General features: G+C 36.8%; 1 protein-coding gene across 1 annotated transcript; it reads right to left on the bottom strand.

Annotated features, from left to right (window-relative positions):
* Positions 1–5,678: 5,678 nt before the first annotated feature.
* Positions 5,679–6,629, bottom strand: LOC123239991 (olfactory receptor 52K1-like). Its single transcript, XM_044667330.1, has one exon. It carries the CDS (start codon positions 6,627–6,629, stop codon positions 5,679–5,681), a length of 951 nt encoding a protein of 316 aa, XP_044523265.1.
* Between the last annotated feature and the right edge of the window lie 14,732 nt (positions 6,630–21,361).

Below are 21,361 nucleotides of genomic sequence, written 5' to 3'. Positions count from 1 at the left end.
GCAGGAAAACTCGAAAAAGTCACCTTCCTCTCCCAGCCAAGGACAGGAAGAAGTAACCGTTGCTCCCTCAACAAGCTTCCTCCAGCTCCCAAGATCTCTTCCAGGATTCTTGGAATGGGCTCATTGTAGTAGCTCTGGAGACAGCATCCACTATCGTTATCAAAGTTTATCTTTTTATTATTCTACCTTAATACTAGAGAGCTATGCTTTAAAGAGTATTTTGACCTACAAAGTGCTGTATATATACTCTGGGAAGATTTTATTATAGTCCATGGATAAAGGGGGTGTCTGGATGCTACATATAAGTTCCTATTTCATAATTCACTTTTTAATGTGTTCATAGAATGAAATAATATATCATGTTTGTGTATTAAACATTTCAGGAATTTTTAATGCTTCCTTTCTGTGACTAGAACCACTCATTTGACTATACTATGACTTCCTGGAATTCACTCTGAATTGACTAAAAAGCTTCATAAACAACAGAATGATATTGATTTCTAGACACTGAATTCACAAAAACAGTCTTATAAGCTTGGTATTTGTGAAAATTATATAATACCTGGGACTCTCATCAGTGGTACCAGAAATAGAAGGCATTAAGTAATCCTTCAAATTAAAATAAAGTTTTCTAATTGAATCAATGTGTATCTTGATGTCCAATGACTAGAATGCACACATGGGCATAGGAGAGGATGATAAACAATATGGTGGAAAATATAGTTCAGGAGAAATAAGCATTATAAATCAAAGAAATCTACACTGAAATTTCACATCTATTCATTAATTATACCTTCTTCAAGAAAGTAATCCAGAGGTGCTATGCATGGAAAACACCAAACAACAGCAAACAAATGATATTTATGTTTTAATGTTCCTCTCTTTTATTCATCCCTTTCTTATCCCTCAGATGATCACCACCACCACTGTAGAGGCCCTCATTACCTCTCATCTGTACTATAGCAATAGTCTGTAAGGCAATAAGCATTTATTAACCATCTACTCTGTATCAGATACTATGCTATGTGCTAGGTATACAAAAAGAAGCCAAAGACGGTCCCTGTCCTCAAGGAGCTCACAGTCTAATGGGGGAGGCAACAAACAAGCAAATATATATAAACAAACTATATATGGGATAAATGGGAAATAAACAATGGAAGGAACTATAACTAAGAGAGGTTTGAAAAGGCTTCCTATAGATGGAATTTTGGTTAGGACTTTAAGAAAGTGGAGATGAAGAAAAAAAGCATTACAGAATATGGTACAGAAATGCCTAGAGCTGAGAGAATCACAGTACTGGGAATCACATTTTAGGAAAGACATTTTTAATCTTGTGAGTGTCTAGAGACAGGTAACCATTGTGTTGAAGGGCCTCAAGCTGATGCCATAAAGTATCAGTCGAAGGAATTGAGGTTGTGTAGCCTGGGGAAGGGGAAGCTGGGGGGAGGCTAATAATTTTCTTCAAGGATTTATAGACTGTCACACAGAAGAGGAATCAACCTTTTTCTGATTGACCTTAAAAGACAGAATTAAGAGCAATGAGCAGAAATTGTAAAGAGACAAACTTTGGCCCAGTATAGGGAAAACCTCCTAACATTTGCAACTAATCGAAACTGAGCATATAGGATGTTCAGGGAAGACTAGTGCCTATGGTGTGAAGGCTTGACAAACCCCTTTCATGGGGTGCTTAGTTTTTTTGATGTCCACCTATCACCCACCTCTCATCTATGGCTCCATGAAGCATGTAAAAGCAGCCACACCTCAGTAACTCAGGTGGTCTAAACCAGTTGAAAGTAAGCTTCAAATCCATCAATGAGTAAGGAGGGATGTCTACTCCAGGTGAATAAAGACTTCCCCAGGCAGAAGGGGCAAATGAGAACAGTTTATTTCAATGTCCCTGATGGTGGCAGAAGCAGACACTGTGGAGTGCTCGGAGTTTGCTGGAACATCTAAGAAACCATTGCATCCTGAGCAGTCATCAATCATCTTGACTTTTGTCTTGCCACTAGACTTCAGTGACTCTGGAAGAGAGAATGAGGCTGACAACTTTATGACAGTTTCACTTAAATCCAATTTATGCATGAGTCAAAAAATATCACCCCAGTAAGGTCATGTTGGTCCTCTTCAAGAATAAAGGACAATACCACATTCCATCCAACATTCATCATTTTCATTTTTTTTTATATTAACCAGTCTGATAGGTGTGAGGTACTACCTCAGAGTTGTTTTAATCAGCATTCCTCTAATTAATTTGGAGCATTTTTATATGACTAAAGATAACCAATGAAAAATGAAAGATTTAGTTTTAAAGAATAACAAGCTCACCCTCCTCTCCACCTCACTGGATATATTTTTTAAACATTTTTATTTTTATTTTTTAATTTAATTTTGCTTTTTACATGTAAATACAATTCTAAATAATCTTTTTTTCTGACATTTTGCAATCCATAATCTCTGCCTCCTTTCCCCCGCTCCTCTCTTCCCAAGATAGCAGGTAATATGATATAGGTTGTATAAGTATTATCACATAATACATATTTCCACATTCATCATGTTGTGAAAGAAGACACATATTGCTTACCATAAAGAAATATTCATGGAGGAAATAAAGTGAAGAATGGCCTGCTTCGATCTGAATTCAGACTTTGTCAAACTCTTCTCTAGCAGTAGATAGAGTTTTTTGTCATGAGTTCCTTTAGGTTGTCCTGGATCCTTGCATTGCTAATAATAGTTAATTCATTCATAGTTGATCATTCTACATTATTGCTGTTTTTGGATACACTGTTCCCCTGTTTCTGCTTACTTCACATTGCATCACTTCAGAGAAGTCTTTCGAGGTTTTTCTGAACCCATCCTGTTCATCATTTCTTATAGCACAATAGTATTCCATTACATCATGTACTACAATTTGTTCAGCCATTCCCCAACTGATGGGCATTCCTACAGTTTCTAGTTCTTTGCCACCATAAAAAGACCTGCTATGAATATTTTTGTACAAGAAGGTCCTTTTCCCCTATCTTTGGTTGCTTTGAGATATAGTAGTATCCCATATATAAATAGTGGTTTTGCTTAGGAAAAGGATATGCCCAGTTGTATGGTCCTTTGGGCATGGTTCAAGATTGCTATTCAAAATGGTTGGATTAGTTCCCAGCTCCAACAACAGCATAGTAGTGACCTATTTTTTACCACATCCCCCCCCAACATTTATCATTTCCATTTTTGTCATATTAACCAGTCTGATAGGTGTAAGGTGGTACCTCAGAGTTGTTTTAATTTGTATTCCTCTGATTAATAGTGATTTGTAGTGTTTTATGTGACTAAAAATAGTTTGAATTTCATCTGAGAATTGCTTATTCATATCTTTTGACCATTTGTCAATTGGTGAATGCTTTGCGTCATAAATTTATTGTGGTTCTCTATATATTTGAAAAATAAGGGGCAGCTGGGTAGTACAGTGGATTGAGAGCCAGGCCTAGAGATGGGAGGTCCTAGGTTCAAATCTGGCCTCAGACACTTCACAGCTGTGTGACCCTGGGCAAGTCACTTGAGCCCCATTGCCTAGCCCTTACCAATGTTCTGCCTTAGAGCCAATACACAGTATTGACTCCAAGACAAAGGTAAGGGTTTTTAAATTTAAAAAAATGAGACTTTTGTCAGAAACATTTCCTAAAAAAAATTTTTAGTTTTTTGTTTCCCTTCTAATCTTGGTTGCATTGAGTTTGTTTATACAAAACCATTTTATTTAATGTAGCCAAAGTTGTCCATTTTATATCTTGTAATGTTACAAATTCTTCCTTTATACACCAAGTTAACAGGTAAACAGTTCCCCACCCCTCCTAATTTATTTATGGTATCATCCTTTATTTCTAAATTATCTACCCATTTTTATTTTATCTAGGTATATGGTGTGAGGTGTTGGTCTGTGCCTCATTTCTGCCATATTGTTTTCCAGTTTTCCCAGAAATTTTTGTTGAATGGTGAGCTCTTCTTCTAAAAGCTTTAATCTTTGGTTTCATCAAATATTGGAGTATGATCATTTACTCATGTGTGTTGAGTGTCTAATCTATTCCACTGATCCTCTACTCTATTTCTTAACCAGTACCAGATTGTTTTTTTGTTTGTTTTTAAAATCCTTACCTTCTTTCTTAGAATCAATACTAAGTACCATTTCCAAGGCAGAAGAGCAATAAAGGCTAGGTAAATGGAGTTAAGGGACGTCCCCAAGAATACACAGCTAGGAAAGGTCTCAAGTCAAATTTGAACTCAGGATCTATCTCCCATCTCCAGGCCTGGCTTTCTATCCACTGAGCCACCTAGTGGCCTCTAACAGGTTGTTTTGATGACTGGAAGTCTTTAAGCAAAAGATAAGTGACCACTTACTGAATATTTTTTAGAAAGGATTTCTGTTTACATATAATTTTAACTAAATAGCATCAGAAGTCCCTTCCAATTGTGAGATTATATGATTCCTTGAAGATAGTGATGGATATGATGATTGTAGTGATGATGATGGTGAATAATAAAGAAGGTTGAGATGAATTGTTTGGAATGAATGAGGATTATTGAGGAGAACCCTTTCAGGAGTCAAGATCAAGAAAATTATAGAGTTTACAAAGAATTTCGTCCTTTGATTAGGATATTTATATATTACAGAAAGGAAAAGGTGCAGTTTTGACCTGTAGTGGTGGAGTTTTATGTTTATATCGACTTAACCCCAAGTTATCTTTGTAATAAAGTCTACCCTTTCTGTTCTGAAGTTGTTATACAAATTCTGTCCTTAAGACAGGAGGAGGAGAAGGATATCATTTTTTAAATCCCTAAAGTGAGATGCCATACAATGTGGTATATTTGAAACAACAGTAAATTAGCAGAGAGAAATTAGATTCAAATCACTGTTCTAACATTTAACTGTATGGACAAGTAATGCAAGCAATTTCCTTATCATGAAAGAGGGAAGATAATACTTGCACTATATATCTCACTGAGTAGTTTTAAAGAAAGCCTTTCACAAACTGTAGATAAAAATAGATATAGAATTATTAGCACTCCTATCCCTGAACTCAATTGCATTCATAGTTAGTATTATCTATTAGTATCACTTGACTATATCCTAATTGATTTCTGTGCATTACTCCCAGATTGGCTATAAGGTCCACATCATATTATTCCATAAGAGCACCAAGTATAGAGATAGACACATAGAAGCTTCTCAATATTGATTTATTGGTTGATTGATAATAGATTCCTAGCCTCTCTCAGACATTTTCTCTAATACCTAACTACATTGACCCTCTATAGAGTGATTCCCAAAGTGGGCACCACCGCCCCCTGGTGGGTGCTGCAGTGATCCAGGGAAGCAGTGATGGCCACACTGTTTTTGTATTACATTCTACTCTGAGTTCAATAAATAGTTTCATAATTTCCAGGGGGCGCTAAGTAATATTTTTTCTGTAAAGGGGGTGGTAGGCCAAAAAAGTTTGGGAACCACTGATCTATAGAATATTCCCAATATGTAACCTGAGTCTTTCTCATTGCAACATCATTGAGTCCTCTCTTTGCCAAAGGGCACAGATATACTAATATGCCATAATTCTTCTTTCCTTCTTTGGGTGTCCCATTCTACCAGGATGGAACCTCCACAATACTCCTGCTAAATCCCAGAAAAAGGAAGATACAACTTAGGTGGGATCAATCTGCTTGGGATTCAGGATCATGAGCAACCTCTCCCGGATCTGCTTTGTCTTGACCCCATAGATAATAGGGTTGAGAGCAGGTGGAAAGAGCAGGTAGAGATTGGCAAAGATGACTTTGGCTGCAGAGGCTGTGGGTGGTCCAAAGCGCTGCATAATAACAGACAGGAAACCTGGCATGTAAAAGAAAAGAATAACAATCACGTGGGCAGTGCATGTACTCCCTGCCTTGGCCCGTGCCTCACGGGATGGGAAATTCAATACTGTCTGTAGGATACGGCCGTAGGAGTAAGCGATGAAAGCTACATCACCAATCCCCAGGAAGAGTGCCACAACGAAGGCATTGATGTTATCCACGGTGGTGTCCCCACAGGCCAGTTTCACCACCGCCATGTGCTCACAATAGGTATAGGCAATGACGTGTGACCTACAGTAGGGCAGACGTCGAGCCAGGCTCGGGAAGGAGACGGTGAGTCCGATGCCCCGAAACACCACTAGTCCACCGATTTGGGCGATGACCACTGGGGTGAGAATAGAAGAGTAACGCAGTGGGTTACAGATGGCCACGTAGCGATCCAGTGCCATCGCCACCAGCACCCCTGATTCCATAGCAGAGAAAGCATGGATGAAGAACATTTGGATGAGGCAGGCATGGATGCTGATGGCTGTGGCATCAAACCAGAAGATGGTGAGCATCTTGGGCAGGGTGGAAAGAGAAAGGACCAGGTCAACAAAGGAGAGCATGGAAAGAAAGAAGAACATGGGCTGGTGGAGATTACGATCCGTGAAGATGAGGAAGAGGAGGATGCAATTCCCAGTCACAGCCATGAAGAACATGGAGAAGAAGGGAAGTGAAATCCAAGTGTGTGCAGAAGCCAGACCCGGTATACCAGCCAGGAAAAATGTGGATGGGAAGCTGGTGTCATTTAGAGACATCATGGCGGGCAGGCAGCCACAGTTCCCAACCCAATAAAGCCATCAAGCCCCTGAAAAGAAAGGCAATCAGGTTAAAACAGGGATCAGGAATTTAACATGTTATATCCAAAGTCCATCCCCAAAGGGGTTAAAGATCCCAGCTTTGCCCACACAGAACTAATCAGTGAGCATTTCTCATGTGAAATTTAAGTTCCTTGAGAACGTATGTCTCTTTCTTTTTATGTCCTATAATTTATCTAGTAACTCATCCATTTATCTGCCCCAAAAAGTAATGCAGGGCCCTTTGGGGAAAAGAAAGGTTTATTAGACATAATCCCTGCCTTCATGAAACTTACTCTCCAGTAAGAAAAGGGATAAGACACACACAAGTGACTAGAATTAAATGCATTTTGGACTCCCAGCCTCCACATTGTCCTTGATTTCAGAGAGCCATTTGGGTCTCCAAACCTCACTTGATTACCCAAAAGTCTTAATTCTGCTTTGTCCTTGAGAATGGATACTTATCTGGTCCCTCAAACATACACTGCCTTGTATGGTTTTCCATGCTGGTTCACATATTTGTCTTAGATCCACAAACAATATCATTAGAGTAATATCTGTATATTTTATTCTTTCAGACTCGGTGGACCAAGTGACACAGGTATTCAATAAACATTTCTTAAGCGTCTACATTGTGAACAGAGCACAGTGCTAGACAATAGGTGAGATTCAAAGTTTATATAAGACAGGGGACCTGGCCTCAGTGAGTTTATAGTCTAGTAAATAAAGAAGACGCCAGCACAGATAACCATGTGTACCATGTGATATGTACATACATATGTACAAACATAGTACCATGTGATAACTCTTTAGAGAGATACCAAATAAAGAGATATGAAGACTTTAAGGAGGACGATCATTAAGAAGTCTAGGGATGAGGTGACAATTGAATTGAGCTTTACAAAATGGATAAGAATTCAATACATGAAAGGGGGACATTCCAAACATAAGAAACAATATGAGCCAGGACATAGTGAGAAGTCAAAAGTTATATTTGAAGGGCAAAATATATCAGTTCTATCTGAATGTATAATGTGTGAAAAGGAGAGATACACATTATGGCTGGAAAGACAGGGAGACTTTAAATCCCAGGCAGAGGAGATTGAACCTTATTCAGTGGGTGATAGGGTCATAATCCAAATTAATATAACCAAATCTATAATTTATATGGGGGAGGCATTGGAGGGGTAGAAAGGATAAGGAGCTATGATTATATCAGAATAGGAAACTCCATGAGTGGAAACTCTTTCCATCAAAACAGACCAGCTGTTTATCGGTATAATCTTAAAAATTTGCCTGGGAACTTAGAAACTTAAATTGATGTCTTAGGAAGGACTTAAGTGCAGATTTCTTAATATACATAAGAAAAGTTATTCTGGCAATGGTATGAAGAATGGTTTGAAGTAAGGAGTTTGTCTAGATGGGAATAATTGTTAGAAGATAATTAAAATCACCTGGGAAGGTGATAATGAGAAGCTATATAGAATGATTTTACTGGGAATAGAGATAAAGGAACACAGTTCTAAGGTGATATTGAGGGAGAATCAAGCAGGCAGGTGACCAATTGGATAATCACATTCACACTTTATTATTTCTGGGGGAAGTGCATCATACTTCCTTTCATATAAGTTAACTTGGAGTCAGCCTGAGTTCATTCCTCTCTCGTCTCCTATATTCACATCTGTTTGGCATAGGTCCACAAGTATCATAAGGGTAATTACCATATGTTTTTTTCTTTTGAACCCCATGGACCAAACACAGAGCTGAGCATTCATTCATGCATTCAACAAATATTGCTTAAGCATCTACACTGTAAACAGAGCACTGTGCTAGTCCCTAAATTGCCAGTCTTGTCAAGCCTACCCCCACAACACCAATTCCATTTGTCTTCTTCTCTCTAATAATACTGCCATTACCCTAAAGACATTATTATCAGTCACCTAGACTAGTATAATATGCCTCTTACAGTCTCCTCTCTCTCCAAACTATTCTCTATAGTTACCAAAATTACCTTCCTAAGGCAGAAGTCTGACCATATCATTTCCATGCTTACAATTTTTAGTGATTGTTTGTTACTTATCAAATAAAACACACTCTTCAGAGTAGTATTTAAGACACTTCACAATATGATTCCCACTACTATTTCTAGCCTTATGAGATTATTATATATAATGTTACATATAATACATATTATATTATTATCTACCCTCCACAAACTCTAGGTTCCAACCAAACTGGACCTCCAGAACTTTTCATTCCATCTCCCACCTCCTTGAATTTGCAAAAGTTGTCCATCATGTTTGGAATACACTCTCTTTTCATATCTACCTCTCAGAATTCTTGCCTTCCTTCAGTACAGTTCAAGAGTCACCCTAACCCTTATAATAGATTTATTTCTATAAGTGTTGCATCCTCTCTCCAGTGGAAAGTAAGTTTATTGAAAATCAATTCTACTTTATCTTATTTGTCCAGTGTCTTTTGCACACTTTTCATCCAGCCTTATGATTGCATAGATGATACCAGATGTGCAAATTCCCCCACTAATAGATATCAACAACCAAAACATATATATATAACTAGCATGTGTCAAAGAGAAAGAAAGAGATGAGATGAGATGAGATAGATAGATAGATAGATAGATAGATAGATAGATAGATAGATAGATAGATAGATAGATAGATAGATAGATAGATGATACTGGTCAGAACTCAAAAGAATTAGTTTTAAGAATTATCTATGTCTTTCTCTCTGTACCCTCCCTCTTGAGGATCTCAGCTCTCATGGGTTCAATTACCACCTCTCTGCAGAAGACTCTCAGATCTATAGATCTAAACCTAATATCTCTCCTGAGCTCCAATCCCTCATTATCGACTATTTCTGACTATATTCACCTAGAAGGCTTTTCAGCATCTCAAACACAATTCATCACCTTTTTTTTGCAGAAACCCATTCTTCTAATTTCACCATTTATATTAAGGTAATCACCATCCTCCCAGTCACCCATGTTTGCAACTTCAAAGGGATCCTTGACTCTTCCCTGTTTCTCCTCATATATTTTATCAGTTTCCAGGTTTTGTCAACTGCATCCCCAAGCAGATTTTGTTTCTGTCCCCTTCCACCACTCACACCACAACCATCCAAGATCAGGTGGCATCACCTTTTGCCTGGGCTACTGCAATAGCTTCCTCACTAGTTGCTTCTTCAATCCATCCTTCATTCAACTGCCAAACTGAGATCCCTAAAACATGAGATCAACCATGTCAGTCTCATAAAAAAAAAACAACAACGGTGGATCAGAAGGAAGAATTCATAGACTTTTCTCACACTGCATGGTCATTTCTATATTCTATCTCTGCCATTGACCCTCATTAAACTCTCTTCCTTTCAGTTTTGTTCCATTTATCTATTTATCCAGTAATCTCTAAATGGTTCCTTCCCTTCCCATTTCAAGGGATTCAGCAAATGGATCACTAGCTTCCTCTCTTCCCCATCATATGCCTTTATATTTGACAACTTCAATATCTCCCTTCAAACCTAGACTCCTTGTCCATTTAGCTCTCTAACAATTATAACTTCCATTTTTACTGTCCCTTAATTACCCACGTGAATAGTCATACCTTTCATCCCCCTATCACCCATAACTGTTCCTGATTTTAATCTTTTAAATTCCCTTCTCTCATCATAAATTCTTATTTCCCTATCTATCTCTACCTCTCCATTCCTCTTCTTTCATTCTCAATGATAGAGCACTGGGCCTAGAATCATGAAGACCAGAATTCAAATCTAACCTCAGACAATCACAATCACCAGCTGTGTGACTCTGGATAAGCCACTTAACCTCTGTCTCAGTTTCCTTGATTATAAAATAGTAGCAATAATCTGTACTTATCTCTCAGGGTTATTGTGAAGATCAAATGAACTAATATTCATTAAAGTGCTTAGCATAGTTAAGGCACATAATGCTGTATAAATGCTTAAACCTTCCCTCCATTATTGAAGTCTCCAATGACTCCAACACTTTCTGTTCACCTGGTCCATCACTCCTACTCTGGTCTCACTTTCCTCTTTTCAAGGTACTGATCCCAAATGCAATCAACTGAACATATTGCCATCTGCCCTTGATTCCCTGATCCAAATTCAGTCTTCAATCCTAAATCACTCCCTCCATCTACCTTCTCTCCTCCTACCTGTAAGCTAATGAATGCTGTTAGAAATAGTCGTATCACCATGTTAACTGAGTTTACTACAAATATCTCATCCCAAATGAGTCTTCTCTACTGAATGGCATTTTATTCTTTCTTGATTGATTCTTTATCCTACTTTCCTCAGTAGCTATTGTCTTTTAAAACTTTCTCTGTCCTTCTATAATTCCCATTCTATTTCACCACACCTCTCTCAGACTTCCTCACCTTTTAATTTACTGTTAAAATTGAGGTCTTCAAAAATCCCTTCATTTTCCCATTCCACAACCTCCAAACCCTTTATATCTTCATGCTATTTTTCTTAACTCTGGTCTCTGAAGAAAAGTTAGCTTTTCTCCTTGTCAAAGTGAATACTTCTACTCCTGCATTTGATCCCATCCTCTCCCCTTTCACTTAGAAAGAAATTTTCCATCAATATGCCTTGTTTTTTCTCTTATTTAACCTTTATTTATTGGTCCCTTCCTTATTTTCTCATAGATAGCTAAGTCTATAATCTTAAAAAACTGAAAACCCCTCAAATTCTCAAATCACCTCTCTCTTTTATTATCAAACTTCTAGAAAGAAAAATCCATATTCACTATACTTCCTCACTTCCCACTCGTTTCTCAGCCTCTTATAATATGGCTTCTGACCAAATCACTTAACTGAAACTTTTCTAAGGTTATGAAATCACTTGTAACTGCCAAGTTGCAGGATCACAGAGTAATATATTTAGAGCTAGAAATCACAGTTATTTAATTGTATTTCCTAATTTTATATATGTGGAAACTAAAAACCAGAGGTTAAATGACTTGCCCAAGATAATATTGATGATGTGTCGATGTCAGAATTTGAGCCTAGACTTTCTGACTAAAAATCTAGCACTCCTACCATAAGGTTTTATTCTAATGATCATTTCCCATGGCCATTATCCTAGCACAAACCCTCACCTCTCAGCTAGATATCCATTATAGCCTCCTAATTGGTTTTTCCTATTTCCAACCCTTTCTCTCTTCAACCCTTCTTTCACAGACTTCCAAAATAATACTCCTAAGAGATCTGTGGCAATGCTGCTCATCTTCTCAAAACCCTTCAATGTTTGCCTAAGAGAAAAAGTAAACTCCTCAGCCTGGCATTTAAGATGCCCCAAAATCTGTTCTCTCTACCTCCCTAACTATATTTCCCACACCTTCCTTTAATGAATCAAAGTGAACAACTAGGCAGGTTCATAGATTGAGACAGAAAATACCTTAGAAATTGTTTTGTCTAATTCTCTCATTATACAGGTAGAAAAGTAGGACCCAAAGAGGTTAAGTAAGCCAAGGGAACAGGTAACAAATGGTTAACCCAGCTTTTAGTTCCAAGGTTCTTTACACTAGCTTTTCCCAGAATTCAACATTCTAATTCCTACTTCCATGTATATCCTCATGCCTGGAATATACTGCTTTCTTTATCTTTCTTTCAGAATTAGTTCAGATTCTAGTTCTTCCTTAAAGTCTTGCCATATCCCTCTCCTAGCTGTTAGTATTCTCTTCTTCCTCAGCTTATTTTTTATTTATTTATGCATCATTCATACTCTATCCACTAACCACACAATAGACCACTATAAGGGCAAGGGTTGTCTTTTTTGTTATTTTCTTTGTATTCCCAGTACCCAGCAGAATACTTTGTACATAATAGGTACTTAATAAAGGCTTGTTTAATTGAATACATTGAACCATTGGAGACTTCTGGAGGTCAAAATCCCCTGGAAGAGTTAAAAGACTTTGTAGGGCAGGGGATTACATTGAAAGGACAATGGAGGATTGAGAAGTACAATGAGAGAACAATAAAAGAGTTGGGAATTGAAATGGGAAGATAATCAGAGGTTTGGGATTTACTGAGAGAAGAGTAGGGGAGAGTTAGGAATTACAGTGAGAGGACAAAGAAAGGCTGGGAATTACAGTGTGAGGATAATCAGAGGTTTGGGAATTTTAATGAAAAGACCATGAAAAGAGTGAGAATAAACTGACGGGGTGACAGACAGACTACAGTTCGAGTAGGTTACCAATTACAGTGAGAAAATAATCGACAATAATGCCTAAAATTGATTTTGAAAGCAAGGGTTTAAGGCAGTGATGGGCAAACTACAGCGCGTGGGCCAGATGTAGCCCCCTGAAATGTTCTATCCCGTGGTGGACATTAATTCTAATCTGATGAATACAATGAGTAGGGTAAAATACAATAAAACTTTGAAAGAGTTGCCTTAGAAACAGACTGACAGATGAGCATTTCCTTTCTTTTGGCCCCCTCTTTAAAAAGTTTGCCCATCACTGGTTTAAGGAACAGTGACAATAAAGAAATCTTAATAACTATGAGAAATTATTACTGAAACCTAGATTATTATTAACTTAGGGTTTGTGAACTTTTTGAAAGTACAACCTAATAAATGTATTTTAATATAATTATTTCTTTTGAAATCCTATTTATTTTATTTTATGCATTTATGTGAACTATTCTGAGATGTTTATTACATAAAACTACCCTGTCAGCAGACTACCAAAAATTTCTGCTCTAACCTGAAGGGCCAACAATGACTCTATTCTTCCTACTTTGTCTCATGCTCCTCCTGCTTTCTTTTGTCAACAACATCTCCATTATCCACCTCCTTTATCTCTAATATATCCATCTCCTCAGGCTATATATATGAATGCACATGTGTATATACTATCTGTAATGGGACTACTGGAAATCTTATAATGAACAAGGAAGAATAGTCTTCACTAACTTGAAGAGACAGAACCCATTCCTGAAGTACTTAATAACCATTTTGGATCCAGTTGGTATCTCTGAAACACATCACTATCCAATGACACAGACGATCCTCAAATCCTCTGGGGTCTGCTGGCTTCTTCTGGCACTAATATGATATAAAATGCCTCTACCTAGCATGCCTCCAAGAATATAGTCAAAGGACATGTAATAAGGGATCAAGGGAAATCCATATAGAATGAGGTGGGGGCCCCATAAATTAGAGGGTGATAGGAATAAGGAACTATTTAGGTCCTTGCATTTTAGACCAAAGTTCCTTCCAAATGTGTCATCCCCTTCACACACACACACACACACACACACACACACACACACACACACACACACATATCCCTCAGACTTCAAAGAAAAATAAATCCCTATCTAACCAGTTTCCATAAGAATTCCAGGGGCTATTTCAGCCAAAAGTTCTTCATTCCTCTTCCATATCCTAGAACAAGCCTTGTCAGAGAACATAAGTATGTGTCCATTTAGAACAATAAATTCCCAGATCTTTGACCTTTGTTTCTACACAGAACCAAACATCTAGATATTTGTTAATATCTGGTAATCCACTGCATTACTCACTGATTCTGTGGATTCAAAGGTTAAGAAGTAGGCCATTGTAGAAATAAGATTCCAAGACTGGGACATGGAATGATTAGGGAGTTCAGGGATTCAGAGGGAAACAATTTTGGGGACCTCTCCCAGCCCAACCCTTAACAAGATTGTGATCATACCCCTAAAGTAACTGACTCACCAGGTAAGTGTCAAGTTGGTTTGCCAGCAAGGCCTAAATGGCATGGGGTATTTAATGGGCATAGTCTTAGCACTGCCAGCCTAGGGACTAGTGAGGGCAAAGTATTACCCCTACAAGACCAATTAATATTTCTTCTTCCTCCTCACACAAACAAAATCTAATGAGGCCTTTTCTCCCTACAGAAGGCTCCAGGGACCAGTCCCAAGGAGGAGGAATATTTTCAACAGCATATCCCAGAGACCCTGTCAATAGGAGAATTGGGGCTCCCAGAGCTAAGTTGGAAGGATCATTCCCTACACTGAGGACAATGTAGAAATATCAGCCTTCGGGAGATGAGCAGAAGATAAGGGCAGGAAATCAGGAGATAGAGGGGGGAAGAAAGTAAGATAAAGGGAATCATTCCTATGGGTCACATGGTACTATCATTGTACCCTACAATGTTGGGGGTCTTAAGGAATAGAGATTTTGATTTGGAATGGTCATGATAGGAAGGAACTCTGGAAGCCATGATGGAAAAAGGAGGAGCATATGCAAGCAAGTAAGCATGACTGCAATACTTTAAATTTTGCAAAGTACTTTACATATAGGCAAGCCATGATGTAGCATTCAGGAAGGAGCCAAGATGAAGGCTTGGTAGCAGGAAAAACTTGGAGATGCTCAGAGATTTCTTCCAAATCAATCATTACAAAGTGTCTCAAAGGACAGATGTCAAAACAGGATAAGTAAAGAAGCTCTTCTACTGGATGAAGTGTGAAAGGTAGGCAGTGAGATTGGGGACTCCCAAGCTGTAAAGAGACAAAATTGGACAAGGGACTACTCTTCCCTCCACTCACCATGCCAGTGAGAACCAGGGCTACAGAAGAATCCAAATTCTTGGAGGCTGGCTGAAAGCACCACAAACTCATTCCTGAGGGCCGTGCCAGACCTGGGTAGTGAGACTTGGGGAATAGCATGAAGCTCACTCCCATACAGCAGCAGCAGCAGACCCAACAGCTAAAGAAAATAGCCTCAGAGCAAAATGTGGTGCAGTGTGTTACACTATAGACCCATCCTTGAAAATACCAGTCATAGGTGGTAGTGCTCAGAGCTTCAAAAACAGCAGCCTAAAAAGCAGCAGCAGCAGCAGTAGCAATAATAGCAACAACAGCAACAATAGCAGCAGCAGCAGCAGAGGAAGATCACACAAAGAACAGCATAGATCTACCTGCCCTTACTCAGGCTTCTGACAGGGAAGGGAAGATAGTACCATGGCAAATCCCTATGAGAAAGAAGCTAAGAAAGCAATGATCACCAAAATGCAGGAATCTCAATCCTCTAGTGGCAAAAGGAATAAGCAACATAAAAAAACACTTTTGACTCAATTTCTATGGAGAAAAAGAGCAAAATAAAGAAGCAATAACAGAGAGTGAGAAACAAGAAAACATAACCAAACTTTCAAAAAAAAGGAAATTAGTCACAAGACCTAGAGAAATTCAAATGGAGTTTAAGAACCAAGTAAGAAAGATAGAAAAAAATGGAAAGAAAAGTGAGAAAAAGAAATTAAAGTAATACAAAAAGAAAACTACAATTAGGCAAGTAGAAGCTAATGATCTCATGAGACTGCAAGAATTAATAAAGAAAAATCAAAAGAATGAAAAAATAGAAAGAAACATGAAATATCTCATTAAAAAGACAACTCTGGAAACAGATACAGGACAGACAATTCGAGAATTCTTGGACTACCTGAAAGCAGTGAACAAAAAAAGCCTTGACATGATACTACAAGAAATTATCCAAAAAAACTACTCTGATATTTGTGAACATGAGGGCAAAATAAACTTTAAAAAATCCACAGATCACTTTCTACATGAAATCCCCAAAAGACAATTCCCAGGAATGTTACAGTCAAATTTGAGAGCTTCTAGGCCAAGGAGAAAGTACTGCAAACAGCCAGAAAGAGACAATTCAGATATCAAGGAATTCCAGTCAGAATTACACAGGATCTGGCAGCTTTCACACTAAAGGACCCAAGGCTTGGAATATGATATTCAGGAAGTCAAAAGAATTGGTTCTACAACCAAGAAACCAAGAATCACCTACCCATCAAAACTGACTATATACTTTCAGTGGAAAGTATAGGCGTTTAGCAAAACAGAAAATTTCCAAGTATTTATAAAGAAAAGACCAGAACTAAATGGAAAATTTGATGTCCAAATACAAAATTCAAGACGACCATAAGAAGGTAAACAAGAAGGGGGTGGGGGATGTAAGGGCTTCAGTAAGGTTAAATTGATTATATTTTCATATGGAAAAATGATATCTGCAACTCTCAAAAATTGTTTTCATCATCATAGTAGATACAAGACATTCATAGGCAGAAGTGGGGGCACTAAGTTGAATACTATTATAAGAAGGAGATGAAGAGAGTGGTAATAGGTAATACTTAAACTTACTCTTGGTGGAATCAGTTCTGAGAGAGAAGAGAACCCAGATCTATCGGGGTATAGAATTCTATCTTACCCTATAGGGAAGTTTAAAGGGAAAAACCAAAGGGAGGAAGAGGCAGAAAAGGAGTACTAAAAGGGAGAGAAAGGTGGAGATGGCAATCAATACACTTTAAAGGGAAATAGGAGAGGAATAAGAAGGGATGGGGTGGGAAGGAAAGTAAAATAAGGGTGGGAAAAAGAGGGACTAATTAAAAGCAAAACACTGGTGTGGAAGGAAATAGTGAAAGAAGGGCAGGACTAAAAGAGGAAATCAGAATGATGGGGAATAAACAGGTGGTAATCATAAAACTGAATGTGAATGGGATGGACTCACCCATAAAATATGAAGCACATAGCAGAGTGGTTTAATAACCAAAATTCTATCATATGTTGTCTACAAGAAACATACATCAGGCAGGTAGACACACACAGGGTAAAAGTAAGAGGATGGAATAGAATTTATTGGGAAATAGAATCCCAAATACTGAGAAAAAGAAGGCAGGAGTCACAATCATGATATATGACAAATTCAAAGTAAAAATAGATCTGATTAAAAGAAAAAGGAAGGTAATTACATCCTGAAAAAAGGGAGTATATACAATGAAGAAATATTTGTACTCAACATGTATGCACCAAATGATATAGCAGTCAGATGTTTAAAGGAGAAACTATTTGATCTTAAATAGGAAATAGATAGTAAAACTATACTAGTGGGATGCCTCAACCTTCTTCTATAAGATTTAGATGAATCAAACAAAAAAATAAGAAGAAAGAAGTAAGAGATGTAAATGAAATCTTAGAAAAATTAGAGTTAATAGATATATGGAGAAAAGTAAATAGGAATAAAAAGGAATATACCTTCTTTTCAGCAGCACATGGTATATTTACAAAGATTGACCATATACTAGGTCATAAAAACATTGCAAACAAATATAGAAAAGCAGAAATAATAAATGCAACTTTTTCAGTTCATAATGTGATAAAAAATTATAATTAGTAAGGGTATATGAAGAGGCAAATCAAAAATTAATTGGAAATTAAATAATCTTATTCTCCAAAACTGGTTGGTTAAATCATAGAAACAATTACTGATTTCATTAAAGAGAGTGACAATGAAGAAACAACATATCAAAATTTATGGGATACAGCAAAAGCAGTACTCAGAAAAATTTATATCCCTGAGTGCCCATATTAACCAAAAAAAAAAAAAAAGAAGAAGAAGAAGAAGAAGAAATTAATGAATTGGTTATGCAACTAAAAAAACTAGAAAAAGAACAAATTAAAAACCCTCAGATAAAGATCAAATTGGAAATCCTAAAAATCAAAGGAGAAATTAATAAAATTGAAAATAAAAGAACTATTTTTAAAAATAATTATTATTGATAAAATTTTTATGACTTAAATTTTCCCCTATATCCCAGTTGCTGCCCAGCCTAGACAGTCATCCCCTAAAAAAGAAAATTTTAAGCAAATGGAAAAAAAGAACAGGGGGAAATCCACAAAATTAATCATCATATTTTGAACAAATCTTTAAAAATATACAATTATCTATATACAGACCTTCTACAAAGGAGTTGAGGCAGGGAAATTATGTTTTCCTGTATTTCTTCTTTTAGGCCATAATTATTTTTGTTGTTTTATTTTCCTGTTATACCTGGTTTATACTTTGATTTAATTGATTAACCTAATGCAAAGTCCAGGTAAGCTTCACTCATACATAAATGAGGAAAATGAGTCCAGAAAAATAAGTCTTTATTTTTACCCACAAAGAACACATAGTAGTACTCAAGCCTAAAGTTTAGGTCTTTTGGCTCTCATTCTGCATAGTATGCTATTAGGTTAGGCCACCCAGTAAAAATCTTTTCTGGGCCAGGAAAAGATGAATAGCTAGATGTTGATGTTGATGATGATGTTGATGATAATGATGTTGATGGTGATGTTGTTGATGATATTGATGATGATGATGATGATGATATTGTAGATGATGTTGATTATGGTAATGTTGATGATGATGATGATGATGATGATTAAATTTGGAGTTGGAGGTTTTCCTTCCATTTGAAACTTTCTGACCCTTCCCACTGTAATGATTAAGATTTTCTTGGAGACTGTCTCCAACTTCTTTTACCTTTTCATTGAATTGATCTTCTTTCCCCCTCCCTTCATGAACTTCTTTATGAAATATAAAATTACCCCATTTTGTTTCTTGTCCCATTTCTCTTAGTATTATCATCTTTTTTTTACCCCTAGATAAAATACCTGGAAATCTATTTGCCAAGACAAATTTAGGAATTATATGAAGTACAAAACACTCTTCACACAAATAAAACTAGATCTAAATAATTGGAAAAGCATCAATTGCTCATGGGTAGGACAAACTAATATAATAAAAATGACAGTCCTACCTAAATTGATTTACTTATTCAATGCTATACATATCAAACTACCAAAGAAATTTTTTTATAAAATTATAAAAAATTCTTACAAAGTTCATCTGGAAGAACAAAAGATCGAGAATATCAAGGGAACTAATGAAAAAATGTGAAGGATGGAGGCCTAGGGTTACCAGATCTCAAACTATACTATAAAGCAATAATCATCAAAACAATATGGTACTGGCTTAGAGAGAGAAGGGTGGATCAATGGAATAGACCTGGGGCAAATGACCTCAGCAAGATACTGTGCAATAAACCCAAAGATCCCAGCTTTGGGGACAAGAACTCACTATTTGACAAAAACTGCTGAGAGAACTACAAAACAGTATGGGAAGAATTAAGTTTAGATCAACATTTTACAACCTACACAAGATTAATTCAGAATGAGTAAATGACTTAAATATAAAGAGGCAATCATAACTATATTAGATGAACATAGAAGAATATATCTGTCAGATCTATGGGAAAGGAAGGAATTTAAAATCCATCAGGACACAGAGAACACTACAAAATGTAAAACAAATAATTTTGATTACATCAAATTAAAAATTTATGTACAAACAAAACCAATGCAACCAAAAAGTAAAAGGGAAACAACAAATTGAGGGGGAAAATTTGTAACAAAAACCTCTGACATAGGTGTAATCTCTCAAATTTATAAGGAGATAAGTAAATTGTCAAAAAAAAAGTCAGGCCATTCCCTAATTAACAAATGATCAAGGGACATGAATAGGCAGTTTTCAGATAAAGAAATCAAAACTATCATTAAGAACATGAAAAATTATTCTAAATCTCTCATAATTAGAGAAATTCAAATGAAAGTAATACTGAGGTACTACCTCACACCTAGCAGATTGACCAATATGGAAAATAATATATATTGGAAGGGTTGTGGCAAAATTGGGACACTAATGCCTTGCTGGTGGAGTTGTGAATTAATCCAGTCATTCTGGAAGGCAATTTGGAATTATATGCAAAGGGCTTTAAAAGATTGCCTACCCTCTGATCCAGCTATACCACTACTAGGTTTGAACCCCAAAGAAATAATAATGAAAATTGTTCGTACAAAAATATTCATAGCTAAGTTTTTTGTAGTGGCAAAAAATTAGAAAATTAGTGAGTGTCCCTCAATTGGGGAATGAATGAACAAATTGTAGTACATGATGGTGATGGAATACTATTGTGCTATAAGGGATGATGTTCTAAAGGATTTCTATATGAACTAGGAGAATCTCAATGAACTGATACAGAGTGAAATGAGCAAGAAGCAAGAGAACATTATATAAAGAAAGTAAAACATTCCAATGTAATTGACTGCTATTAGTAGCAATGCAACAAGCCATGCTACTCCTGAAGGACTTATAGAAAAGAATGCTAACAACATTGAGAAAAAGAACTATGGGAGTAGAAATGCAAAAGCAAAACATATGACATTGGGGCAACTGGGTAGCTCAGTGGATTGAGAGCCAGGCCTAGAGACGGGAGGTCCTAGGTTCAAATCTGGCCTCAGATACTTCCCAGCTGTGTGACCCTGGGCAAGTCACTTGACCCCCATTGCCTACCCTTACCACTCTTCCACCAAGGAACTAATACACAGAAGTTAAGGGTTTAAAAATATTAAAAAAAACATATGACATGACTTATCACATGTATATATGGGTATGTGATTTGGGGTTTTGACTTTTAAAAAATTGCTCTATAGCAAAAATTAATGATATGGAAATGGGTATCAAGTGATAACATTTGTATATCCCAGTTGAATTGCTTGTTGGCTATGAGAATGGGGAGGGAAAAGGGGAGGGAAAGAAAATGAATCATGTAAACATGAAAAATATTTAAAAATAAAAATTCTTTTTAAATAATTTTTTAATCTAGGACTCAGAGTATTATGGAATCCTGGAGCTGAGAAATATCTTAGGTTCCATCTTGTCTAACTTTATCCAAAACATGAATCCCCTCCTTAATATCCTCAATAAGTTGCCACCCATCTTCTGCTTAAAGCCATCTAATGAATAGAAACTTACTAACCTGGTGTGTCTCATACAATTTTCAAAGAGTTCTGAGT

This window comes from Gracilinanus agilis, chromosome 3, assembly GCF_016433145.1.
Source record: "Gracilinanus agilis isolate LMUSP501 chromosome 3, AgileGrace, whole genome shotgun sequence".
NCBI lineage: Eukaryota > Metazoa > Chordata > Mammalia > Didelphimorphia > Didelphidae > Gracilinanus > Gracilinanus agilis.
This window is presented reverse-complemented; position numbering and strand designations above follow the sequence as displayed.

Bases quoted from the DNA above. Each gene is read 5' to 3' on its own strand.
- LOC123239991 (XM_044667330.1), bottom strand. From the start codon at position 6,629: ATGATGTCTCTAAATGACACCAGCTTCCCATCCACATTTTTCCTGGCT.